Genomic DNA, 27,655 nt, shown 5'->3' with positions numbered 1-27,655 from the left:
TCCCAAGTTTTAGATATAGCTTGCCATGCATGAAGTAAGCACCAGTGGGATCTTGCCACTGGCTTTCCTCCAATGCACCTTCTCATATGCAATCCACTGCCATTGCTCATTCAGCCTGCAGTTGCCCACACCAGGCATGGAGGTGCCGTGTAGCTTCAAAGGATGCCCCTGCCCCCCACCCCCTGCCCCCCAACAGCCCCACTGTGGAAGCACCATTTGGTTTGAACTATTCAGGTAGCAGATTTCCTTCTGGTTTACCACTTAACAAGCCTGTGTGTAGCAATCTGTTACAAAAAGGAATAGTAACTAGTGTAGTTTAGTTTTGCTCCACAGCTTTAGTTCTGGGCAGAGTCACTCTTGCATGGATCAAAAGCATGGTTCTTGCATGGCTTTTGAAGTTCAAGAGAAGATTTTACATGGCCACTCAAGTATGTTTCTTGCTCAGTACACTATTCTGCCTTGCTATTTCAAAGATGCCTGCATAGCCCATCCTCCTGGTGTTTATGTATTGGAGATTAGAAAACAGGTGTTTAAGATTTCTTTCACACACCTAACCCTTGTCAGCACAGAAAATCCATAGGACTTATTTCCCTCCCCTTCGTTGGTCATGGATGCATGTTCATTGATATGTTTTCTGCCGCAAGGATTATGAAGGAACATAAGTTTAATTTTCCAGCGCTGGTACTGCGTCTGTGATTTTATTTTCTGTTTTATTCTACACCTGATAGAATTCTAAATAGGGGCACCAGTCCTAGTGAACCTCACTGATGAAATAAACCCAGTGGCTGTGAAATGTCACTGGCAACTGATGGACAGCTATGGCACAGCCCCTTACAGTTAGTGGCATATCAGTCACACTACATCCTTTCACAATGTACACTGGTTGCGAGTAAACTATATGCAGTGGTGACAAATGATCATGTGGAAAGCAGGGCTAGGGCACAACATGCAAAAGGAGGGGTTGCTGGCACACACACCCCCATCTGCCCACTGTCTTCTCCTTCCACAGAGTCCCAGCTTCAGCTGGAATCCCCAGTTCAAAGGATTGGGTAGCAGGTGGTGAGGAAAGCTGCCTGGCAGCCACTGCTGGTAAGAGGAGACCAGCCTTTTCCAACTGGTTGCCATCCAGCTGTGTTTTGGACTAGAAGCCCCATCAGCCCCAGCCAGCATGCTTTCTCTCCTACTTTATTACATGTGTGTATGTGGACTACAGGGACGTGGGTGGCGCTGTGGGTTAAACCAGAGAGCCTAGGACTTTCTGATCAGAAGGTTGGCGGCTCAAATCCCCGCAACGGGGTGAGCTCCTTTTGTTCGGTCCCTGCTCCTGCCAACCTAGCAGTTCGAAAGCATGTCAAAGTGCAAGTAGATAAATAGGTACCGCTCCAGCGGGAAGGTAATCGGCATTTCCGTGCGCTGCTCTGGTTCACCAGAAGTGGCTTAGTCATGCTGGTCACATGACCCAGAAGCTGTACACTGGCTCCCTCCACCAATAAAGCGAGATGAGCGCCGCAACCCCAGAGTCGGTCACGACTGGACCTAATGGTCAGGGGTCCCTTTACCTTTACCTATGTGGACTACAACTCCAATCATCTCCAGCCAGCCTGCTGTCTGGGACTGATGGGAATTGAAATCCAAAACAACTGGAAGGTTGGCACAGATGGACAAATAGTGTGGCCTGGTGTGAGGAGGTCATTCTTTTGTCAGGTGCACTCCTTTCTGCTTTGTTCACCAAGGTTGGCACCACCTTGCATATAAACTGCTGTAGGTGATCTCCTCATTTCTCAGTCAGCCCCCGGAATGCATTGTGTCTTCTTGAGTGTGTCAGACAGAGCCCATCCTGTGTTGCATGGCAAGCCCCACCCATTTCTTAGATAATGAAACACAGGGACACCAATATTTTGGGTTAATGGGATAAATAAGGCCACAGCTTTATTGGTTACAGATGTGAGCAGTATTAGCTTAGGCCAGGGATCAGCAACCTTTTCCAGCCATGGGGCAGTCCACCGTCCCTCAGACCATGTGGTGGGCCGGACTATATTTTTTTGGGGGGGGGAATGAATGAATTCCTATGCCGCACAAATAACCCAGAGGTGCATTTTAAATAAAAGCACACATTCTACTCATGTAAAAACACGCTGATTCCTGGACCGTCCATGGGCTGGATTGAGAAGGCGATTGGGCTGCATCCGGTCTGCGGACCTTAGGTTGCCTACCCCTGACTTAGGCAATGGAACTAAACCGACTGTATCTGACTCCTGCCCATCATGCAGGTAGTCTCATAAGGGTCAACCACCAGTAGGGGAAGCCCTGTTGACGTACATAAACTGCGAGCTCCCCCAGGGTCACCGATAGGGTTGTGGCATGGCTCTAACCCTTACCCAGGCTTCGGGCAGGATCCACACCCCCGGATCCCTTTAACAGAATACCCATAAAGAGGAGGTGCAGGTGAAGGCCACAACCTCCCCTCCCATAAACCAGGTTTACCAATGCCTAACTGCCAAACCTTACAAAGTTGTGATGATTGCTACAAGGCAGGTGAAAACCACATTGCTGGTGCCAGTTTGCCTAGTGGGGAAATTCCTACCTGGCCCCTTCAACAGGCAACTAACCGTAGTCCATAGCAAGCCCAAGATGGCGAACGCATGGAAATAGGGCAGGAGGGCGGGAGATCTGACGCAGGAGAAAAGCAGACTGAGCCCCCAGCCACACAGATGTTTAAATCATGTAAGCCACACCGCCCAGTTGACCATATTGGTCAGCTGTGGGGCGTGACGCGACGAGGACTCCCAATGACATGGTCAGCATCGCTACGCCCCCTGCTGTACACAGGGAGTGTTCGTGGCCAGCCTGTAACTCCACCTCCCTGAGAAGGTGAGCGGTTTTTCAGAACCCAGTGTTTGGAGAAGCTACTTCATTTGCATTTGTTGTTTGCCCATAATCTGCTAAAATGCTAAGGCTGCAGTCCTAACCCCATTTACCCGAGAGCAAACCCTACTGAATTCAGCAGGACCTACTAATGAGTAGATACGTTTAGGATTGTGCTGTGGATCAATTAACTTGGGTGCAAGTGTGTAACAGCCTGTAAGTTTCCCATTGCCAACTAATGCTTGTTGTTTCTAAATTGCTACTTGACAATAGCAGATGGAGGGGGGGGGGAGAGAGACAAGGCTTTTTCAGGTTTGTGCAGTTGTTTATGTTATAAATGTGCCTGGGACATTCCCAGCAAAAGCATCTGGAATGAATCGAGGTCACCAGCCTTTCTTGCATGAATATGAAAGTGCAGGCACTGGTGGGAGGGGGGAAGTTTTGGGACTTTCCCTTCTGTTGGCACAAGATCCAGCCAAGCAAAAGCTGCTGGGAGGGCAGCCAACTGAACCAAAAGTGAAGGAAGAAAGTTTGGCTGCTTCAAAACGGCTCAGAAATTACTGCTGTTTGGTTTGGTCTTCAAGAGACCAGAGCTCAAATTTATCTCAAGCCCTCAACTTGTTGAGCAGCCTTCAGTTGATTCCTTTGGTTCCCCCGTCTGTAAAAAGATGGCTTGTCTCGCTTTACAACAATTATGAGAATGAGAGTTGGCCCGTGTAGACTAAAGCACTGTTTACATGGACAATAGCTGTCCTGTGCTAAAGTTTAGTTTATGAGCACCAAAATGACAATCAGATAGTAGCATAGGACAGCTATGGCCCATGTAGTGCAACTGATGCTGCCAAACATCTGGAATGGCCATTTTGGATTTACTGCCTGTCTGCAGGATACCTTCCAAGGTGGCAGTGCCCATGGGAACAGCTTTGGCAAATACTCATAGAAGCGATTCCCCCCAAACAGCCTGTGGTTCAACTAAATTTGACTCAGTTTGAAATGGATGGGCATTAAGTTAGGGTCACTAATTTCTTTGGGTCTACTCATGAGTAAAGCTTTGTTGAAGGCCACACTTGATATTATTATTATTATTATTATTATTATTATTATTATTGAATTTATATACCACCCTATATCCAGGGGTCTCAGGGTGATTCACAGAATAAAATCAAGATATAAAACCACAAAATAACTAATAAAAATAAAAGCAACAACCCAATAGCCCCCCCCCCCAAAAAGGGCATGGAATGTAAATCAGATTAACCAAAGGCCTGGTTAAAAAGGAATGTTTTTGCTTGGTGCCTAAAGGTGTCTGTATATTAGGGGCCAGGGGCAACCACCTGATTGGTCCTCTTGTCAAGCCTCTATCAGTGAACTTTCTTATAGCAGTTTGTATAAAAAGTTGTTAAAATACTAACTGTGTGATTAAATTATTTTAATAGTGAATTAAAAACAAATTCACACAATTCTGTTTCTTTCTTCCTTTTTCACCCCTCCGCCACCACCACCATTTAGACAGTCATGTTTGAGCAAGTCTGCTGCCTGTGGTTCATCTCTGCTGTTGGAGCTGTGAGTCTCTCTGCCCAACCTATCAGCCCAATTTGCGATGCCACTCACTTCTGCAACTATTCTTCAAGGGCTTTACGTGCAGTTCCTTCGGGGCTAGAAGATGATATTGTGAAGCTGGATTTAACCTCCAACAGTATAGAGCACATCAGGGAAGAGGACCTGAAGTTTGCCATCAATCTGAAAACTCTTTTGCTCCAATCTAACCAAATTCGGACAATTGATGAGAAGGCCTTCCGCTCCCTTGTAAAGCTGGAATACTTGGATTTATCAAAGAACAAACTGTCTCACTTGTCTCCTTCTTGGTTCAGGCCCCTTTCTTCCTTACAGAAGTTGAACCTAATAGGTAACTGCTACCAGGTTCTTGGGGAAGCTCCACTGTTTTCTGAATTGCCAAAACTGAGATACCTGTACTTTGGAAATGACAACTTCTCTGCTTTACAGACACATGACTTGGAAGGAATTTCAACTCTTGAAGAACTGGAAATTGAAGGACACAACCTCAAACAATATGTAGCAGGAACTCTGAAATCAATTAAGTTGATAAATCACATTATGTTGAATATTCCCCCCGATGCCACTTTAGCTGCAATTATATATGATGTTACAGATTCTGTGGTGTGTCTTGAACTGAGAAATATACAAATCCTTGATATGCCGCCCATTCCCTATTCTGATCCAGTGCTTCTTACAGCTGTGCAGAAAGTTATCCTTAGAAATGTTGAACTTTCGGATATGTCTGTCATTCAGATTGTACCCATATTTGCCCATATGAAACAAATGCAAGAGATAGAGATAGTAGATTGCAAGTTTGAAGGTACTGGGCAGTTTTATGGTCTTCAAGATGCTCCAACTTCCCTGAAAGTGATAACAGTCAGAAATTTGACAATTACCAAGTTTTATTCCTTTTCAGATCTTTCTTCTGTGACGCCTCTTGTAACAAACTTAACCAGACTTACACTTGAAAATGCATTTGTTTATCTAGTGCCCTGTGATCTTGCAAGGCACTTCTATTCCCTCCTGTATCTTGATTTCAGTGGGAATTTGTTGCTAGATCCGTATTTGAAAAAATCATTGTGTGCGGATGCCTGGCCTAGATTACAAACTTTAAATGTCAGTCGGAATTCTTTGAAGCAGATTTCAGTAGTAGCAGAAAGCGTAGCTCTTAGACGGCATCTTATTAACTTGGATATAAGTCAAAATAACTTTGAAGCAATGCCAGCCTCGTGTGTTTGGCCCAGAAGTCTGAAATTTTTAAATATATCTGGCTGTAAATTAAACATGCTCACAAACTGCATTCCTCGAAGTCTCGAAGTACTGGATGTTAGCCATAATAACCTCAAAGACTTCAGACTGAGCCTGCCTGACCTGCAGGAGCTTTACATCAAAGACAACAGATTGACAACCCTACCGGATGCTGCCTCAATTCCTAGTGCTAGAATCATAAATATTAGACGAAACCAAATATTCGACTTCAATGAGCAGCAACTTGTCAAATTTGCAAAAATCGAGAAACTGGATGCGCGTTACAACAGTTTCCGCTGCTCGTGTGAATTTGTATCCTTCACGCAGTCACAACAAGGACCATCTAATGTCTTTGTTGCGTGGCCAGAAAACTACATCTGTGACTCTCCGGAGCATGTAAGAGGGAAGCGAGTGGGAGCTGTTCAGTTTCGGCCCTCTGACTGCCACCTGACTTTGATGGTGTCCTTAATCTGCATCCTGATGCTGTTGGTCGTGGTGGCGGCGGCCGTTCTTTGCCACAAGCTTCATGCCATCTGGTATATGCAAATGACCTGGGCGTGGCTTCAAGCGAAACGCAAGCCCCAGAGAAACCACAAGAAAGAAACCTGCTATGATGCCTTTGTTTCCTACAGCGAGCAGGACTCTGAATGGGTGGAAGACGTCATGGTGCAGGAGCTGGAGCAAGCTAATCCCCCATTTAAACTCTGCCTCCATAAAAGGGATTTTACGCCTGGCAAATGGATTGTGGACAACATTATCGACTCCATTGAGAAGAGTTCTAAAACTCTGTTCGTGCTGTCGGAGCACTTTGTACAAAGCGAGTGGTGCAAGTACGAACTCGATTTCTCTCACTTCCGGCTTTTTGATGAGAACAACGATGCAGCAATTCTGATCCTTCTGGAGCCCATTCCAGAGAAGACCATCCCCAAAAGGTTTTGTAAGCTCAGGAAACTAATGAATACAAAAACCTACCTTGAATGGCCAAGGGATGAAGTTCAACAGCAAATATTTTGGTTTAATTTGAAAATGGCAATAAAATCCTAGCAGGGACTGTAGGGTACGAAGGGATGGGAGAATCTGTGGTTTCCTGTTTCTCTCAGCATCTCATTTTACCAGCTTTAAGTTTTCCACATTTTTACATCAATTTGCACTTTACCAAAAAAAAAGTCCTTGTGAGAATTCAGCTAATTTTTCCTTCATATGCATATTTCTGCAAAACTGTTTTGTGTGTTGTATATGCATTTTTATGTGCCCATGACCTCGGCACATGCATTATTTGCAATACTTGGTTGAAAAAAACTGCATTGCAAAATCCAGAGAGTTTTGAAGGGTGGCTGCATTTCTGTACAGTTTCAGAAAGCGCAAATTATATGAGTTTGCCTTTAAATGGGAACTGGATCAAATTTCTTCCTTGTCCCTGATGTATGTGATCCTTTCAGTCTGAGCTGTGTGCTCCACTCTTATGTGAAGCATGTAATAGGGTAGGCAGTTGGTAGCTGGGATGAGCAGATAAAAAAAAAAGAGGATAGCACTCTTGCAGCTGTAATAGTCTGCCTGTAAGATGGAATTCTCTCTTCTTCATAACTACTAAAGGTGCAGGAGTCCTAGTCCCTTAATTTCTTTAACCTGGCCACCTTACTGGCAGTCCAGACCCAGCCTAATCCTCAGGATTCCGGCACCTGACCCCCAAGACGACAGCTGGATCCTAAGGCATACACCCCTTATGCAACTTTGCCTCCACATTGCTTCCAAAAAAATAGGAAAGTATAATGCCTCTCCATGGGATGCAGGTGGCGCTGTGGGTTAAACCACAGTGCCACTTGCCGATCAGAAGGTTGGCAGTTCAAATCCCCGCGATGGGGTGAGCTCCCGTTGCTCAGTCCCTGCTCCTGCCAACCTAGCAGTTTGAAAGCATGTCAAAGTGCAAGTCGATAAATAGGTACTGCTCCGTTGGGAAGGTAAACGGCATTTCCGTGCACTGCTCTGGTTCACCAGAAGCAGCTTAGTCATGCTGGCTGCATGACCCGGAAGCTGTATGCCGGCTCCCTCGGCTAATAAAGCGAGATGAGCACCGCAACCCCAGAATCGGCCACGACTGGACCTAATGGTTAGGGGTCCCTTTACCTTTACCTTTAATGCCTCTCCAGGTTGGACAGCAGCAGTTGCTCCTTCGGAGTGTTCCCTTTTGTGCCTCAGCTGCTCATATTTGCATGTAAGGCAGGACACCAGCCAATGGGAGCAAGCTGCACAAGCTCCTAAGGCAGGCATAGGCAAACTCTGCCCTCCAGATGTTTTGGGACTACAACTCCCATCATCCCTGACCACTGGTCCTGTTAGCTAGGGATGATGGGAGTTGTAGTCCCAAAAACATCTGGAGGGCCAAGTTTGCCTATGCCTGTCCTAAGGCAAGGATGGTGAACCTGCGACCCACTAGGTGGTGGTGGTTTATAGCTCTCACCACCCTTGCCTGGAGATGCATAGCGAAGAGGGACTGCCCCGCTCAGTGCTCTCAGTGCTTTCAGCTGTGTAAGAGCACATTTGTACAGGTTGCTATTTATACACTGGAAGGGCAGGAAGCACTTGCTGCGTGGTCAGAATGCTCTTTCAAGCTTGCTGTATGCTGCTTCACACATTGACTGATGCCATTATAGTTTCCTGTGTACCTGGTGTCTTTGTGTACCTGGCCGAGTCCTGCATTTTGTAACGTCGTAATAAAACATTCTTATCAAACGCATTGTGGCTATATGGTCATGAATCATTCAACTGCACAGATACCCACAGAAGCTGATTCACAACCCAGTTAAATGAAAGTCCTTGGATTGATGCTAATTTAGCTCCACTGAAGAGTGACGGGTGAGGCTTATGACTTGTTTATTGATGAAGGCTGCAATCCTTTGCACACTTTTTTTAAAAAAAGTGTTTAAGTCTCCATGTCTCTTGGGGGAGTTTGAGACCTATTTATGCCGGTGGAAGTTGTGCATATAGCATATGTGGCCATTGGGATTTTTACTATGAATCCTTTCGATCATGCTCCTTGCAGGAAAGAAAGTGGGAGAGATCCAGCCAAAGTTTATAATTATTCCCATTCATAAGAACGTAACAGCTTGCTGGATCAGGCCAAAGATATATCTAGTCCCTCTTGTACTTTCAACAGCCAACCAGATGCCTATAGGAAGTTGGTCAGGAGGACTCAAACCCAAGAGCCCTCTCCCCTCCTTCGGTTTCTAGCCACTGTTGTTCAGAAGCACACAGCATCAAACCATGGAGGAAGAGTGTTGCAGCCATAATGAATGCTCACTCCTCCAATTGTGGGAGCCCTTTGTGGGACTGTGCGCAACACCCCTGAGCCACGTGGGACTTACCAGCTGGTTGTGCTGTCCCGCCTCCCTGATGTCTCAGTCGTTGGGGGTTCCCGCCAAATCCCGGTTCAAATAATCCAATCAGCGGCATTGGTGGAGGCGGGGCCAGCCGAGCGGACCAGTGAGTGAGCAGGCTTCACTCAGGTCCACTGGAGGGGGCAGAGCCAACAGCAAAGCATGGCTTGCAGCCATTATCTCCATGAATGTGTTTAATCTTTTTAAAGTCATCCAAGTTGGTGGCCATCACTGCCTCCTTCATTTCAAGGGGAGGCATTTAAGAGACCCTAAGTTTATGAAGGCCCTCCCTTCTCAGGTCCAATTGGCATCCAATCTAGCAGGGGCTAGATATCCTTTAAAATAAAAAACCAACATATCTCTCCCATTGAACCCCATGAGACTTATAAATGGTGAACCTTGGATTGTACATAATGCTGGCAACATAAGCCCCAGGGTTCCACCTGGCTTTTGGTCTCATTCATAGTGGTACCTCGAGTTACAGACGCTTCAAGTTACAGACTCCACAAACCCAGAAATAGTACCTCGGGTTAAAAACTTTGCTTCAGGATGAGAACAGAAATTGTGCGGTGGTAGGAGGAGGCCCCATTAGCTAAAGTGGTGCTTCAGGTTAAGAACAGTTTCAGGTTAAGAACGGACCTCCAGAACGAATTAAGTTCTTAACCTAAGGTACCACTGTACAGTGGACCCGCAACTTACTCTCACTTCACATATGTGATCGCAACCTTATGCAGGTGGGAGGGAATAAATAAATAAATGGGGAGCAGGGGGAACCTGTTGTTCCCCTCTCTCCATTTATCTCCCCGCCCCCTGCCCATGCACCCAGCGGGTTCTCCTTGCTTACCAAGCTCTGGGAAGGAGATGCGAGGGCTTTGGCATGCTCCAAGAACTCCTTTCACCTTTTCTGGAAGCATCCCAGAGACTGGCAAGGAAAGCACTGTCTTGCTTACTGGGCTCTGGGAAGGTGGCAGGAGGACTCTGCTAGTTCACCTTTGCACAAGGACCCCAGAACCAGACTCTTGTGTAAGTGGCGGACCAACTCTATATGTCAATAGTTTTATGTTTTGTATGTAAAGTATAAACTGCTTCAGAAGGCATCACTAGCAAGGGTAAGGTAAAGGACCCTTGGACAGTTAAGTTCAGTCAAAGGCGACTATGGGGTTGTGGCGCTCATCTTGCTTTCAGGCTAAAGGAGCCGGCATTAGTCCACAGACACCTTTCCGGGTCATGTGGCCAGCATGACTAAACCGCTTCCGGAGCAATGGAACACCATGATGGAAGCCAGAGTGCACGGAAACGCTGTTTACCTTCCCGCCACAGCGGTACCTATTTATCTACTTGCACTGGTGTGCTTTCGAACTGCTAGGTTGGCAGGAGCAGGGACCGAGCAACAGGAGCTAACCCCATCGCACACAGGGATTCGAACCGCCAGCCTTCTGATCGGCAAGCCCAAATGACTTAGTGGTTTAGACCACCCACTTCCCTAGTGAGGGTACATAAAGGCATAAAATGGAGGATGTGCAGCTATATCTTTTAAGGCATTGGCTCTGGTGTGAAGGTGGGAGGGCCAGCTAATCATAAGATAATTAATTTCAAAGCAGAATTGCATTTCCAACATGCCATTGCCTATTACAAGCCATTAAATGTCACTCATTTTGAAAAAGAGTGAGGTGTCAGTTTTGGTCATGGTTGCCCACTTTGTGCTTTCTGCCTGACCTTTTCCTTGTAAAAGAAGAAGCGAAGGAGCAGTATTTTTGTGAACACGTGATGACACCCCCAAAACCAGCCTGCACAGCTTTATGATAAAAGTGATGCTCACATCTACAGGATGTAACCGTTGTAAGAGGAAAGTAGAAATCAATTTGTAAACAAACGAGCTGCTTAAGCGGCCTCTCTATTTTTGCAGCCGTAACTTAATTTAGCATTTCCGTTACAATTGCAAATCTGTGCAAAAAGTAGAAATGCATTGCAAACTGTTTACGCAGCAGCTCTCACAGTACTCCTGTACTTCAAAGTGGGGGGGGGGGGGCGCTAACCGTTGGCTCTCCAGATGGTGTCAGACTCCCAACTCCCAACTTCCATCAGCCTCAGCCAGGATAGCCAGTGGTCAGGAATGATGGGAGTTCTAGTTCAGCAACATCTGGAGGGCCACAGATTAGCTGCTCCTGCATTAAAGAAAAGCTTTAATAAAAAGTATTTTTTAAAAAACCTCCCCTAGACGGCAAACAGTAATAATGATGGAAATTATGCAGAGAGGTCAACACCATAGGAAATGAGGCAACAACTGTGACTGGTGTAAACATTTGGTGAAATTGTATCCTAATATATTGGACTCCTGGGGCCAAAATGATTGGTTGGCACGGCTCCACAGAAAACAATGGCGCTGACTGTAAATTTGGCTTTAAAGAGTCTTGTAAAGTCGGAGTCCCAACACCAACATAAGTCCCTAGCGAATCAGCCATGAACACACACACACACACACACACACACACACACACAGAGTAACTTTATAAGGATTGTAAAAGTGTAAGCAGAATTTTCTTATGTGGTTTCAGTGTTAATTTGCTGTGAGTAATGTTGACAAGAATAGAATCGCAGAGTTGGAAAGAGCCTTCAAGATCATCCAGTCCTGTCTCCACACAAGAAACCCACAACATTCCTCAGAGGCGGCCATCTTGGCTCTGTTTAGAAACTTGTTTGTTTAGGTCTCCACTTTTGTTCACTTGTGTGTTTATTATGAATTGGTTTCTCACCTGCTCTTCCCCATAAGGGACCCAAAGCAAGCTTATGTGAAGTGCTTTCCTAACTATAACTCAGGTTCAAAAACCAGGATGCATTAGCCTATGACAGACTGACTTCATGAAGGTCTCAGAGGCGCCTCTATTGGGAGGGAATTCCACAACTTGGCTTCTCGGCCTTATTCATAGAAGCCAACTCCTGGGGGCTGAGGTCCCTTTGTGTCTCCCCCCCCCAATAATATATTTGAGGCCCCCCCCAAAAAAAATTGACAAGCATTGTCATTCAAATGGTGTTGCATGTGCCATGTCTTGTGATTGATTATGCGGGACAGGGCTTACCTTCCCCCCAATTTATATTCAAGTGGACATCCCTGCCCTTATTTATGTTCCATCTTAAGCACCGAGAGAGAGCCCTGATAGATCAAGGGTCTAGCTAGTCCAGTATCCTATTTCCAAGGTTGCCAGTCAGATGCTGCCAGGCTCACAAAGCAGGGCCTAAGAGCAGCGGCCCTTTCTCATCATTTGGTCCCCAGAAACTGATATAGAAAAACACAGTGCAAGACCTGGTCTCCATTTATTTCTCTTCTCTTTAAGCCAGGGGTGAAGAACTTCTGGCCTGTGGGTCTCATCAAGTCTGCCAGTCTTGCCCATTTGGCATGCAAAGGTATTTTGGACAAGCAACACCCACCTCCCCATCGCATCTAAATTGGTTTGTGATGTAAGTGGGATGTTAAACAATTTGGATGATGAGATCTGGGATGTTTCGTAATTTCTGCAAGTTGCAGGTCATGTGCATATTGAAAAAGTTATAAGTTAAAAGCAACGTTAGATTTATCGGCTAAATAATACAGAGGGCCTGATTGCTTACTGCAGCTTAAGAGCTGTGGTTTTGTTTACATCTGGTGCAAAAAACAACTCACCAAGGATTTGGAACCAAGCAGTTCTCAGTGCAGCCTAGCAGAAAGCAGGATGTCTGTAAATAGGCATAAGGTAAGCTAAGTTTGTATTATTATTATTGCTGAAGGGAATTCTGCTGCACTTTCTTTGAAGAGGTAGGATGTGAAAAGAGACCAGTGATATTAGGCGGTGCTTTTAAAAAGCAGACCCAAAAAACAGCCTTTGGTGGTTAACATTTGGAGAAGCTCAGATTCTGAAAGATAGCTGTGTATTGGTTCACACATTGCTTTTGAATTGGGTAAAGGTAAAGGGACCCCTGACCATTAGGCCCAGTCGTGACCGACTCTGGGGTTGCGGCACTCATCTCGCTTTATTGGCCGAGGGAGCTGGCGTACAGCTTCTGGGTCATGTGGCCAGCATGACTAAGCCACTTCTGGCGAACCAGAGCAGCGCACAGAAACACCGTTTACCTTCCTGCTGGACCTATTTATCTACTTGCACTTGATGTGCTTTCGAACTGCTAGGTTGGCAGGAGCAGGGACCGAGTAATGGGAGCTCACCCCGTCGCGGGGATTTGAACAGCCGATCTTCTGATCGGCAAGCCCTAGGCTCTGTGGTTTAACCCACAGCACCACCCGCGTCCCATTTTTGAATTGGGTACATTCACATTAAAATATAAGCCAAACAGATGTTGCCCTCATCCATACTTTAAGCTAAACTAGCAAGGCATGCTCCTGTTGAGTGCGCTCAGTAGTTCAAAATATACCTGAGCAGCTGCAGTATGTAAAATGGTAGGTTGCATACTGCTTAGGAGCAGTCTAGGGGTGAGGTGGAGGAGCCTGTAAATGTGTGCTCATAGAATCATAGAGTTGCAAAGGACCTTAACCTACTGGAGGATCTGCAGGCACCTAAAGACTTGGAGCTGATTCTATCCTGATAAGGGCCAATTGGAAAACTAAGATCCAAACTATGTATGTGACTGCAACATACAAGTAAAACGCATGCCTTCTCCCAACCCAAGAATTTTGGGAACTGTAGTTTGTTGTGGGTGCAGGGAATTGTAGCTCTGTGAGGGGTAAACTGCAGTTCCCAGGATTCTGTGGGAGAAGTTGTGTGCTTTACATGTGCGGTGTGCAAAGATTACCATTTAGCATATCTGGGTTTTGTTTTTAAATAGCAACCCCAAATAGGGGGATCAATGCAGTGGATCAAGATTGCAATGGGCACCTGCAGGCAAGGGAACTTTTCCTTCCAAACTGAATAGCAGCTTTTGGGAGCATGGTTTTCACTGAGACTACAGCACCCGTGGGAGGGAATAACCCCCCCCTTGCCGTATGTGATGCAGTCCTCATCCCTATGGGGTTCCCTTATGGTTACTGCTTAAGTAACAACAACAAAATATTGTCTAGTTGGCCCCAACATTAGGAGAACAAAATCAAGATTATTATTTGTCAGGGAGCAAAAAATGGGGTCTGTCTTTGGTAAATATCTGGGAGTGCATTGGTGTTTTGTTTTTAAATCACAGTACTTCTGTGGAGCACCCCAAGTTTCATACCAAACATATACAAGCCTTGCCCATTAAATCAGGCCTAGATCATACAGGCAGGCATTCGCAAAACAGAGAGAAAGCTTCTATCATGGTTTTGACTTTCTCCCTTGAGACAGTGTGTCAGCATGCTGTGCAATAAATTAACAATTTTAGGGAAGTTAAGTTTTCGTAGGGTTCAGATTTGTTACTATAATCTGCCTATATATTGTATATTACAATTCCTATTCTCCTTACTTGCTTTAGCTATGTGGCTTTCCCCACCAGAAAGTAGGAATTCAGCTCTTAGAGTGCCCCCTGCTGGATAATTTGCAGAACACATTCCCAGGGATTCTGAACTTGAAACTTAAATAGAAAAACGATATTGCATTTTGCTTAACAGTTTGCATGGGGTGAAGCCTTTGCAGATGATCCAGGGTGGGTTCAGTCCCGAAGTCACAGTCCAGTGGAGTCCTCAAAGCAACCAATCAATGGTCCATCAAGGAAGAAAGATGAACAGATGTAGAGTCTCTGCCTTGCTGCCCTTTTTCTTGATTGATACATCTAAGTTTGCTCCAGCAAACCCAGCTCAAGCAGCTCTCTGCTTGACGAGGCATGATCCTCACCTGCCCTGAGCTTAATCCAGCCGAGTGACCACAAACCTCCTCCCAGACCTAACAAGCCCCATGATCTCCACCTGGTCCACTAACGAGCTGGGCTGTGTTTCCTTGCCTGCCTCAAACTCCTAGAACACCTCCTGCTGTTCCTAACACCTCAGAGCCCGCAGTGTCTGCAGAGATGGGACTACCTCTGGTTCGGATGAAGTGCCCCCTTCCCCTGATGTCCTGTGAGTACCTCCTAAGCCCCCAACCTCCCCTTCCCCATCTTCAGCCTGTCCTGATGTGTACTAATCAGAGCTATCCACCTTGCCGGGATCCTCTTCCCCTTTCTTGGTTGGTTGCCAGTTTATGGCAGCCAGCAGGCCTGGTACCTGAAGCCAGGTCCCTGTACAACATGCCCAGTTTGTGTACATGACCAAGCCATGAATTGTGAAAGATGTGTGTATATATTTGAATATGCCTTTATGTGTTGCTTGGCTTTAATTGGACAGGGCAAGTGGTCACAGCTGGATTCAAGACACCATCATGGTGTGTGGCAGTGGCTGTATGAGTTTTCAATCTTTCTTTGTGGTGCAAGGAGCTCTTCTGAGAGGGGCAGAGGGAGGGAGGCAAGCAAGGTAGACAGAGACACTGGCCAGGACCCTTCCTTGTGTCCCTCACTCGTGGCTAGAGTATAGTTCTCCAAGTCTGTCCTTAGACCAAATGATGCCCTAGGAAAGGAGTCTCTTTGATTCTTCCTCCATTTTTAAAAAACTGAATATTTTTTTAGGCTAACTGGGAATACAAGTAACTCACAACTTAAGTGCATTTAGCTTTATGTGCTGGGCCATTTTTTATTTTGATTTAAAGGGGCAGGTGTCCAGAAAAAAAAGAGACTTTGGCAACCCCACTCAACATTGAATCTGATGTGTTTGGGCTTTACGTGATTTTGGCTTTACTTGCTATCCATGCATTGTAGCCCCTGCGCCAGCTGATAGTCACCTGTACTTTATTTTGAATTTTGAATTCATTTTACAATTATGATTGATGGCTTATATGCATGATTCATCTCTGTCATAGTGTAAATTTGCATGTACTGATCAGATTGCTTAAATTTGATCATATGTTTGAATGGACATTGGAGTTACACATTTCCCCCCCATGAACAGTTTAAAAGCTGGCCACTGAAACAATTTGTTTCTGCCCCTATATGCCCCAACTGGAATTGAACTATCAAAAATGGAAGAATGGCTACATACGTACCATAGGCTTACAGCTCTCAACTTCCCACCAAAGAAGCCTAAGAACCGTAGTTCGGTAAGCGTATTGGGAATTATAGTACTGCGGTGGATAAACTACAATTCCCAAGATTCTTGTCATGTGCTTTAAATGTGGTGTGTGTGTGCAGCCAGTTACCTGTAGCTGGAGAGAGGGGGTGATACCCAGCATCAGTTATTGTCCCAAAGGACCCATGGAAATTAGTCGTTAATCTGAATGTTAATCAGTTGGCTGTTTTTAAAGTGTCAGATTAGTTAATAACATCATTTGCAACTGTTGCTTGTCTTGCTCAAGCTAATAAGAGGAGTGAGATGGCTGCTCTCCCACACCATGATATCTATATGCGGTGTACAGCCACAGGAAACAGTTTCCCCCATTTTTATGTGTGCGTCATCTTTGTGACTTCAAAGAGCCAGGAGAAGCTGATGACTTCTGCATTAGTGTGTTTAGCCGTCCATTTACCTTCCATCCCTCATTGTTCCCTTTCACAACCAAATAAGGGGAAAATGGTGGTGTAAATAAATAACAAAAAGAGAGGTTCCACAATCGGGCCTGTTGTGGTTGCAATGCTCCCTTGAAAGGAAGCTGTCTAGGGTGTGAATGGAGCAGCTCCTGGCAGGCAGGAGCAAGGGAATTAAATGACTTGGCATTGGGCAGTGGCAGCCAGCAGGGTGCATGTGGTTTGGTGAAGGGACAAATGATGGTTAATCTGGCCCCTTGAAGATCTAATTGAGAGGACATTGTTTAACTCTTTACCCGTAACTAAACTGAAACTTGAAAAGCCTTCAGACACATCTGGCTGCTACCCCACTTCAAAAGCTTAATAGCTAAATAGTGGATCTAAGCCTGGGACAGAAAGCCAAGATTTGACGAAGTGAACACAATGCACTTTACCCTCATATGCAGATTAACCGTCTTGCAAGGCTATTATGTGCTGGAACTTCGGTGCTGCGTTTTGATATCGGCTGGTATTTTGCAAGATCGGCATCGCTGCAGGGTAATTGAGTTGTGTGGCCTAATGCTAATTGCCCACTTCTGGATTCTTCACTAGATTTGGCAATGGGAGAGAAAGCGTCCTCATGCAGGGCTTTGCAGACTTTATTAAGAGTTCCGCCGGTTGTCCTTTGGCCTTGCTCAGAACCTGTTTTGTCTGTGACACCCTGTGACCTGGAAATCACCCGTCGATTTAACGCTTTGTGTAGCTTTGTTTCTGGGTGCTCACTTCTGACAGGGTGGCGACCTAATCACCAGCTTCCCATGACCTAGTCACCGTATGAGATTTACTGGCTTGGAATCTCATTTCTTGGAAGCTGTACCCAAATAATGGGATATGCATGTGGCGGGGTATGCTCTGTGAAAAGAGTATCTACCTATTGGGCAAGGATTATTTCTACTCGGAAGTTCCACCGGAAAGCCCATGGTTCTTAAATCTTTAGTGCAATATTTTAAACCATTTTACATATTTATATATTTAAACATCTTTGGAGACATTTTTTAAAATCTTTTAAATAATGACTTAAACAAAGCCCATACCTTATGAAATGAGGTTAAGTAGTGTGTGTTGCAATTAACCTTACTCCAAAACAAAAAAGGATCCCCAGGCAGTGTTTCATAGGTTCACAGCAAAGCAGGGTAATTTAGGCTTAAAGTGAAGGTAGCTGTCCACTGTCTAACCTGTATTTAAAGTCAAGAGAACAACTCTGGTTGCCATCTAAACCACAGCTATAACTGTGCTGGAAACCAATATTCTTTTTAAAGCGTCAGTGAATGAAAAGAACAGTGTATAATCAATATAATAAAGTGTATCATTGTGGAACACGGGACAGTCTCCTCAAAAGCTTGTTATATCCCTTTTTTGGGGGAAGAAATTAAAACAGGGTAGAGAAGACCTTTGGCCCTGGACTCTAGCTCCTATCAGCCCCAGCCAGCATTGCCTGGGATAGCTCAGTTGGTAGAGCACGAGACTCTCAATCTCAGGGTCTTGGGTTTGAGCCCCACATTGGGCAAAAGACTCCTGCATTGCAGGGGGTTGGAATAGATGCCTGCCAAGGTCCCTTCCAACTTTACAATTCGGTGATCTCTAGGAATGGCCAGGGATAACAAGAGATGTGCTCCAACATTGTAATATTATTGAACCGTGGGTGTTTTGTTCTATTAGCATTCTGTAATGGCAAGGCATGATTGTTGTGCACACTAATAGCTGCTATATGCAATGTTTCTCTGTGCTGAGCTGTGGAACCCAACCGAAAAGCTGGAGCTGTGTGTGTACTCAGACCCCTGACATCATTTATTCTCTGTTGAGGGGACAACCCAATCTACCCTTTTGTTTCAGCCCTGGGACTTCATCACAGAATAACTTTGGCGCACTTATTTCTTCCCAGTGGATTGAGCCAACATTTTGTAGTACGTGTGTGATGTTGAAAGGGCTTGATGAGAGCTTGGTATATGTGCATGACCTTGATGAGAACCTCATCTATGTGTACTTTACCAAACAAGAGCTGTTCCAAGTTTCTGAAGATGTTTACATGGCGAGTGCAAAAAGACTTGTGCCTACATGACTCATGCATAATCTTTGTCAGCTCTTTCTTGCGGTCCTGAAGATCATTCAGAGTTTTGGCTGTCCTAGGTTGAATAGGGCTAGAAGTCAAAAAGAACTTCAGCAATAAAGAAATAGCCAGGGAAGCATTCAATGTATGTTTGAGGGAAGTGCATGGAGTAGCTCAAACCGAACAATTTCATCTGCATCTTTTAAAAGCATTCTATCCTGGACAAATGCTACTTCGGTAAGAGAATCCGGTGAAGTTTAATTTACACAGTTACCACATTACCCACCTTAATGTATTTGGGGACCATGCTGTGTTCACATCTAAACAGGATGGATATATTACATCTAAGGATACAAGCGTGTATAATATGGCAGGCTTTCATGGGCCAATGTTGGTGGGACAGAGGATAAATAAAAAGTTCTGGTTGTATGACAAGTAAAATAAAAATAGCTAGATAGTATGGAGGTAAGACTTATTTCTTACAGCCTCATTTGATCCCCCAAAGAACAAAGACAAAGGGTAAACTATGATGTAAAGTTTATATACAAGAATATAAGGTTTATCTGGAATATTTACAAGGTTTGTTAAAGTAATATTTTACAACTCTTTCAGAATAACCACTACTTATATTACAGTTAGACTAAGGAAAGGTTTAATTTGTGAAGGCAGTAGTACCAAAATAGCACAAAAAGAAACCTTCCTAAAATGTGCATTGAGTCAGTTTAAAACTATTAACAGGTTTGTATAAAATACTGTGTGCAAATGGTTAATATGCCTTTATTGACGCAGTTCCTGCATAAGTAGCATATGTGACAATTGTACTTTCCCTATAGTGAATAAAAATAGGGGACATGTTTATCTTGGGTGAACTGTGGTCCAATATTCAAGGTCAAAATGAAACAGAATGCCCACAATTCAACACGGATTTATAGTGCAATCCTAGGCATGTTTACAGAAGTAAGCCCCACTAAGTACAAACTCCAGGACTGTAACTCTAAGCTATGCGCAAGCCCACCGAACTCAGAGGACTTAAAGCAATCCTTTTAACTCTGTGTTGAATTGTAGCCCCAAATGGAAAAGTGTCTAAGTGGCAATCCTAGCTCTCCTTTGCCTCAGAAAGTGACTTGACATCGTTGTCAGATTCCCTTTCAAATAGACCAGAAAGTAGCCATATCTGGGCTTTACTATCTTCTGAAGATCTATCACAAGAAAGAGAGGGCAACATCATTTCATGGAGCCCTTTTCGCACTGCATCAAAACTGAACCTGACCAACTGGACTTGATGATTAACAAAACTAACGTGTAATATAACCTATACAGAAACGTTAGCCGCACTGAAGGACTGTTCAAAATGGAAAAAACCAAAACAAAAGATTAACAAAATTAAAGTCACATTTTGCACCGATGCAAATAGCTAGCTCTAAGCAAGATACTTTAATACAATCATAAAAAGTATTCATGTTTTTGTGTTTTTTTTTGTAATGAGAGTTTTACTATATGTACAAAATTGGGGAGGGGAGGTTCCCCTTTCCTCTCCCTTCTCCCCCACCCCAAAGAAAGAAAGAAACGACGTTTCGTCTCCCACCCATGCCTGCTGTGCTTTGCAGTGGAAGCCAGGAGGTGCAAGGCGCTTGGAAGAACTTGAGGCTGGTGACTAGGCAGGGCCAAACATGGCAAGCAACTAGCACTGCAGTTTGCGAATGCTGCGCGAGAACCTCTTGAATGCTCGCTGACCTTTTTGCCATCGCTTGACGGAGGTGATCACCAGCTCGCCAGCCATCCTCTGTCCCATCACTAAGTAGGGTGCGTTTATATCGTTCATCTCGTCGCAGGTACACTGCAGGCCACCTTTGAGCCAAAGCACCGTTTTCTTCAGATCCCTTTCTGTCACCCCATTCAGCTTGTAGATGGTTTTGCTCTTTGTTTCCGGAGTGATCTTGGTGTCCCCATTGATGTAGGCGATCTCCTTCACTTTTATCTTCAGGGCTAATAGGGATAACGGGGAGCGGGGAGGGGGGCACGTTGAAAGGAAGAAAGAGAGCGAGAGAGCGAGGTTTTTCCCATTAGTGCAGATAAAGAGAACCTGGGGAGGGAGGTCTTCTATTGCTAATTAAACTGTCAGGGGCTGACAGAATGGACAGCAGGTGGCTCCATTTCTAAAGCCACCAAGGGCATGCAAGTCATTTCAGTTTGAATCAACCTTGGGGTGTGTTTCTTTCTTTCTTTCTCTTTTAAACAAAACTTTTCTAAGTGGGCCTTTTTTCTCCAGCTTTTCTCTCTCTCTCTCTCTTTCTCTCTCGTTTGCAAACACAGGAGGAGGGGGTGGGGAAACCAAGACCCCCATTTTTGTACATTAATTATGCATTAAGGTTTCAACTTGGCAGAATGTCTTCTCACCAAAGCTGCTTGGGTGTGTGCGGGGGAGAGGCCTACGATTCATAGGGAATCTGATCGCGGCTGTTGCCGAGATCTCGAGGCTTAATTTACGAGGTTAGAAAGATTCTTAGGTGAACCTGTAAGGAACCGACATTGCTTGTGTGCTGTATGCAAAAAAAGAACAGGCCAAAGAGGAGGAGAATTGGTTTCACAGCTGCATTTGATTTGGAAAAATAACTGGAAGGAGGCGGGAGGAACACAAGGCTCATTAAGAAACCTACACAGCATGCTTCACACACACAAAAAAAAAGCCACCAAGAAATGTTTATCGGAATATCTCATACTGGATGTGCCACATGAAAACTTAAAAGACTAGTTACACAAGCAGTAACTCACTGTCTTTGCAATTCCCTTCTGATAAGAATATTATCCCTGTAAATTCCACCACAAATGCTTTCCCAGCTCTAATCTGATAAAATTATAGCATGTGTTTATAATAATAAACTTTATTTCTATGCCAACTATTTTCTCATATGTTATCTGCCTCACTCAAGAGGCCTTTCCAATTACCAGCCCAAAAATGTTTATGTCTTGTAAGGATATGCCACCCATCTCACCTCAGTGCTGCCATTCTCAATCTGCATCCGCCAAAGCAGTTCATGGCATGCTGGGTTTTCTGAAGAAACTTTTAAAAAAGAACAACTCTGGAATGCAAAGGCTTTGCCATGACTCTTGGGGATGGACGTTAAGATCTGTAAAGCACTTTGCATGTCAGAAATGCCATAAAGACCAGGTGGTTTGGAAACAAATGAGGACGAACCTCAGCCCCCTCTCACATCTTTTCAGCTTTCTCACCGCCCAATAATCCAAGTCAGGAGGAATCCCTTTCTGACTTCGTTCCCATCAGACTGGGTGCTCAGCATTCCCTCCCTCCCTCTCCATGAGAAGATGGGAACTGGAGAGGATAAAGCCTGATGCTCTCAGATTCACAGCAGGACAGGAGTTCAGCCTCCCCTCCCATTCACCCCCCTCCCCTTGCAGAAGGATCAGAAGGGAAACAGAATGGAGCCAAGGTCCTCAGCACAGCTCTGCTGCCTGGGTCTACTTTGAAAGGCTCCCAGTTGCATCCATCCATGAGTATCGGTGTAGCAAACAAGCAACCGTCAGCAAAGTATATGCGGAATATACTTTAAATTTTTATGTTGCCTTTGGTACACATGGTAGAGAATGCCATGCATATCTACAGAAGATGCTGCGATGCTCCAGCATTACTGCAGATGATTTTTAAAATACAGAAATATTTTATGTGTTGTTGCTGTGATCTGTCATTCAACAATGACCAGGCTATGGGACCTAGGGTGGGACTATACAGATGAAGATGCAACAATAGTTCGACGAAGGTAGAAGCCACAGAAAATCAATCTGATCTCTATTGACTGCCATGGGACAAAGTATATTATGCAAAATGTAAAAGGAGTGGAGGAGGAGGAGCTTCTACCTTAATAGGGGCCCCACTACTTTCTTCCACATAAGAGAATGTCTGCTAGTTGCTCCTATGCAGGGAAGGAGGAAAATGAGGCACGTGGTAGGGATAGATCTATCCACTGCTGCTGATGTTGAGAGCTTGACTGCTACCAATAGGGACCTCACGCAGTTTGTCTTCCTCCATAGCTTTCAATTAACAGATGCTGACACTACACAGGTACTAAGCCACACTGACATTCATCTTGTTAATAAGAAGCGAAACATGGCTGCCATGTTTATTCAAAGGCAGAACTCTTAACAACTTGGAAGCCTGCTATCCTATTGGCACTACTTATCCTAACCGGCTTTAATCGTCCCATTGCTAATACCAATGCCTGAATCTACTTGATTCTGAAGAAAGCTAAATGCCGGTTCCATATGTGTCTTGCAAAACTGCCTGGTTATCATGGCAGACAGTACGACAACTCTTCCCCATTTTTAATTAGAGTGACTTTAAACAACAACAACTTACCAAAGTCATTTTTGCAGAGGTTTTCCACAATCTCATTGTCATCCTCGTTCTTGCTTTTGCAGGCATCACAAACTTTTGGTGCTAGAATGAAATATATTTAAAGAAAGAAAAGAAATCTTCAGCAGAGATGTTCAAAACAGAACAGCAGGTGGCGTTTGGAAACAAAGTATGCTCCTTATATATCTATATATGCAGCTGTGGCCGCCAGATTCTGCCTTATTCTTGAACCAGTTCCATAAATCAGCTCCCAAACCCATAAAGTTGTGATCCAGCGCTGAATATCTGGCGAGTAAGCCACACTGAACACAGTGGGACTTACTTCCAAGCAAAGCAATACATAGGATTGCTCTGCACATCAGCTGCGTTGAACGAATTTTAAGGCAAGAGGGAAGACCCTGTGAAATACAAAGGGGAAAAACAGCAGAAAGCAAGATGTTATAGCCCTCAATGCCTTTGTCAGAAGCTACAGGGACAGCTTATAGTGTATTCTGAGCTTAAAAGAGTAAAAGCATTTTGTTTTAATTTAGAAATAATAGCTGAAAGAAAACTAAACAGTCATGCTAAAGAAATATCTTGCAAATTCAGTGAGAAGGCTCAATGGGATATTGAAAAGGCGATGGATGTGAAGGAGATTAAAGCTCCCCCCCCCCCCCCCGCAACCATCCTTAGGCTCTCCCAGGAGGAAAAGAAATCAATGCCTTGATGGGGGGCATTGAGTGGAGGAAAGGAGAGTGACAATACAATACACAAGGTTTCCCTGATGGGTTTGCTTCAGAAATCTGCCCTCTTCTTTTCTCTCCTTTATTTAAAAACTTGGGAAAGTGTCACCCTCCCCCCCTTCCCCCCACCTAGCTAATTAAAACCATCTAAACTGTGGCTGAAAGCATTTGATTTATTTATTTAAAATGAGAAGTCATGACTATGACACTCTTTGTATTTGATTCCTTTATCAACAAATTTGTTTAGTATGTTCCCTCTCCATATTCTTATCAGTGGGGGGGGGGGGGAGAGAAGCCATCAGTTAAACAAAATGCAAACCTCCATAACAGTTTTAAACAATGCTAGCCAGTTTAAATAGGACAACCTGAGCAGCAGGACGTCCAACTAAGTCATATTTAGATGAGACTCATTGCAATCAATGAGCTTACTTAAGCCAGTTTCAGTGGGTTTGCTCTGAGCATGGGCTAATGGGTTGAATATGATGTTTGATATTACAGTTACAGAGTATTGTGACTAATGCAACTTGTGAGTAAGCCCACTCTCATTAAATGAAATTTACTTCCATGTGAACATGGACTGGGCTATTAAGAGTGCACTGAAGTTCATCAGGTCTAAGACTGTAATCCTATAAGCATGCTTACTATGCAAATTATGGGACTTTCTCTGAAGGAACAAATCTGCAGTTGTAGATTTGAAAAAACCTATTTGCACCCTGACAGTTACACACTAAGCATACTATAAGCTTAACTGTGGAATTCTATACCCACTTACCCAGGAGCAAGCCCCACTGAACTCAAAGTCATTTATTTCTGAGTATACATATTTAAGATCCCACTGTAAGTCTCAATGAATTCAGCTTGGCTTCATTCTTATTAACTGTGCTTAGGACTGCACTGAGCATTTCAGACCTTGGAAAATTGTAAACCTGTGGTGTTTGCTTTGTTAAACTGTAGTTTTCTGGAGTAAGGGGCATCCACTGAATCATTGTTTGGTGCTGTGATTGTCTGAAAACATCTGAGGTTCTGGAGTGATCAAAGCACATCTATAGTAGAACCCTGGATGTTGAAAAGTAAGAGTTCCATTGTGCTATAGGAGGCTCTGATTCTTCCCTTCCAAAAAAGATGCCATTTATTAAAGCTGAGATATTTGATAAGAAGAGGGCTTTTATTATGTGGCTTTGCTACTTTTGATACCTTCTTCCTTAAAAAAAAAAGGGAGGGCAAGCAATTCACCCCTAAACATTCTTATCCATCCAGGGGAGTCTACTGACATCAATGGCACTTACTTTGGGGTAATCCTCAGGTTGGCAGCTTAAGCCTGCAATCTGATTCATGCTCACCTGGGCGAAAACCCAAGTCAACGCACTGCGATTTGTCCCCAAGTCAGACTGCTTGGTTGCAGTCCCTGGGCACATTCACTTCGGAGTAATGCCACTGAACTCAACGGAATTACTTCCAATTATGCACTTCATCCAGGGGTAGCCAATCCTTCCCTCCCAGAGAGACTTTCGAAGCATTCCTCTGCACGGTTATTCACTCAGTAAGTCCCCCTGTTTTCAGTGGCGCTTATCTCCTAGGAAATGTGACGAGGAGCCCATTGGAAATGCCCACGGTCGCCGTCGGGAATCTGCTTCCCGCAGGCGTGCCTAGCGCGCGCTCCCCATCGAGCAAGCTCCGTCCTTGCGCTCGCCCTGCTCGCAGTACTGGTGCCCGCAGGCGCCCTCTTACCTTCTCTGGGAGTCGGCAGGACGTGCTCGCTGCTGGCCGGCGGGATGCACAGGTCGTTGTCCTGCGGGAAGCGGCTACAGTCCAGCATGTCCGGCCACGGGAAGCCGAAGGCGGACATGACGGGCGCGCAGCTGTCCTTGACTTGCTCGCACAGCGAGTGGCAGGGCTGGATGGTCTCGTCCAGGTCGTCGATGCAGACGGGCGCGAAGAGCGAGCAGAGGAACTTCCTCGTGTCCGGGTGGCACTGCTTCTGCACCAGCGGGATCCAGGCGCCCGCTTGCTCCAGCACCTCCTGCATGGTCTCGTGGCCCAGCAGGTTGGGCAGCCGCATGTTGGGGTACTCGATGCCCCGGCACAGCTGCAGCGACGTCGGGATGGGCTTGCAGTTGGAGCGCTTGTAGGAGAACTCGGGCTGCCCGAACAGGAAGAGACCCCGCGCCGAGCCGATGCAAGGCGTGGCGAGCGCCAGCAGGCACAGGAAAAGGGCGCGACGCTGCATCGCGGGTCCGGGGAGAGGAATCTGGAGGCTGCAGGGGTGGGCCTGCTTTCAAAAGGGTCCGCTCTTCTGGGGATCCAGGAGGCTGGGGCGGGGCGGGTATCCGAAGGCTGCAAAAAGGCAGAAAGAGGGAAAGAGAGAGAGGGGTGCAGAGGAGGGAAGAGCGCGCGCAAAGCTCAGCTTCCCGCAGGCTGCATGCAGCTTTTGCAAAGCGCTCCTTGCCCGCGCCGACGGCCACACTGACCCCAGACGCGAAGCGCAGCGGAGCTTTCTGGCAGTTTTCTTATGCAAATCGAGAGGGGCCCGTTGGGCGGAGCCGTCTGACAATCTGCCGGCAGGGATTGGCCGCGACTAGCTGGGGGGGGGTCGTCGTCCCCCCGTGGTCTCTCCCCTCGTGGTTGGTCTTTCTGGCGAGAAAACTCGCAGAAAATGTTTCGGGACGCGCGTGCGTGCGGGTGTTTAAACTAAGGCGAGCTGAGCTGGTTTCATGAGGCGGAATGGCAAATGCACTCCCCAAGATAAACTGTTTCAGTAAAAAACCTGAAAAGTTTATTTTTCAAAAACAACCACCACCACCACCGTTACCTAAAAGTAATTTGTAGTATCTGAATGACCTGCTTCCATTATTCACCCACTATCTCGAAGGAACCTAAATTGGAGGCTGTTATTACTACATCCTCGAGCAGCACATTCTGCAGTTTAACTATGTGGCCCGTGGAGAAGTATCTCTTTTTGTCTGCCCAGAATCCTCCAATATTTAACTTCATGGGATGACTTGGTTTCTAGTATTACTAGAAAGGAAGAAAAGCACATTCCCCCACTTTTCCCACACCATGACATAAAGGTGTTTTCCTTTCCAGCAGATTTTTATATTTCTCCCAAACTCTATGCAGGTTCTTCCTAAGGATATGATTCATAAAACTTTTATAAATTTTCGCCTTCCCATACCAAAGGCATGCATGCGTAGCTTGAGTTTTTTACATTTGATTAGTGCATGCGTAAACACTTGTGGTCGACTCTAAACCACAGAGCCTAGGGCTTGCTGATCAGAAGGTCAGCGGTTCAAATCCTCGTGATGGGGTGAGCTCCCGTTGCTCGGTCCCAGCTCCTGCCAACCTAGCAGTTCGAAAGCACGTCAAAGTGCAAGTAGATAAATAGGTACCGCTCTGGCAGGAAGGTAAACGGTGTTTCTGTGCACTGCTCTGGTTCGCCAGAAGCAGCTTAGTCATGCAACCAAAAATGAAATCTGTTGTTAAATAAAACACATCTAAGCAACAAACGGGAAGCGGGTGGTACTGTGGGTTAAACCACAGAGCCTAGGACTTGCTAATCAGAAGGTTGGCAGTTCAGATCCCTGTGATGTGGTGAGCTCCCGTTGTTCGGTCCCTGCTCCTGCCAACCTAGCAGTTTGAAAGCACATCAAAGTGCAAGTAGATTAACAGGCCTCTGGCGGGAAGGTAAACAGTGTTTCCGTGCGCTGTTCCGGTTCACCAGAAGCGGCTTAGTCATGCTGGCCACATGACCCGGAAGCTGTACACTGGCTCCCTCAGCCAATAAAGCGAGATGAGCGCCACAACCCCAGAGTTGGTCACGACTGGACCTAATGGTCAGGGGTCCCTTTACCTTTACCTAAGCAGCAAACAAGTTGCCAGATCAATTTTGCATCTCTCTTTCTCCCTTTCTGTTTCCTGCTATATCTCTCCAGTTCTCTTT

At 45.4% G+C, this 27,655-nt stretch overlaps 2 protein-coding genes across 5 annotated transcripts in view; one reads left to right on the top strand and one right to left on the bottom strand.

Annotated features, from left to right (window-relative positions):
* TLR2 (toll like receptor 2) overlaps positions 1–27,655 on the top strand; it is a 102,102-nt gene that overhangs the window by 1,138 nt on the left and 73,309 nt on the right. The window contains exons 1-2 of one of the 4 annotated variants that reach the window (XM_083755653.1): positions 982–1,089; positions 4,375–8,404. In XM_083755653.1, the coding sequence (XP_083611779.1) occupies positions 4,381–6,714 (2,334 nt within the window). In that variant the 5' untranslated portion in view covers positions 982–1,089; positions 4,375–4,380 and the 3' untranslated portion in view covers positions 6,715–8,404. Of the gene's footprint in view, positions 1–981; positions 1,090–4,374; positions 8,405–12,336; positions 12,773–14,607; positions 15,052–27,655 lie in introns of those variants that run through there. The other 3 variants (XR_014568065.1, XR_014568064.1, XM_083755652.1) reach the window with 3 other exon arrangements.
* On the bottom strand, positions 19,150–26,236 carry SFRP2 (secreted frizzled related protein 2). The gene is made up of 3 exons (XM_083754752.1): positions 25,447–26,236; positions 23,000–23,080; positions 19,150–20,613 (listed from the first exon to the last, which is right to left on the bottom strand). The coding sequence occupies exons 1-3, from the start codon at positions 25,943–25,945 to the stop codon at positions 20,309–20,311; spliced, it is 885 nt and encodes a 294-aa protein (XP_083610878.1). The 5' UTR covers positions 25,946–26,236; the 3' UTR covers positions 19,150–20,308.

Source organism: Podarcis gaigeae (assembly GCF_964106915.1).
Source record: "Podarcis gaigeae genome assembly, chromosome: 9".
Lineage (NCBI taxonomy): Eukaryota > Metazoa > Chordata > Lepidosauria > Squamata > Lacertidae > Podarcis > Podarcis gaigeae.
Note: the sequence above shows the minus strand (reverse complement) of the source record. Positions and strands in the feature narration are given on the sequence as shown.

Bases quoted from the DNA above. Each gene is read 5' to 3' on its own strand.
- SFRP2 (XM_083754752.1), bottom strand. From the start codon at position 25,945: ATGCAGCGTCGCGCCCTTTTCCTGTGCCTGCTGGCGCTCGCCACGCCT. The intron at 23,081-25,446 runs GTAAGAGGGCGC...ATTTCATTCTAG, and splicing joins CCTGCCGACTCCCAGAGAAG to CACCAAAAGTTTGTGATGCC. The intron at 20,614-22,999 runs GTAAGTTGTTGT...TATCCCTATTAG, and splicing joins CCTCTGCAAAAATGACTTTG to CCCTGAAGATAAAAGTGAAG.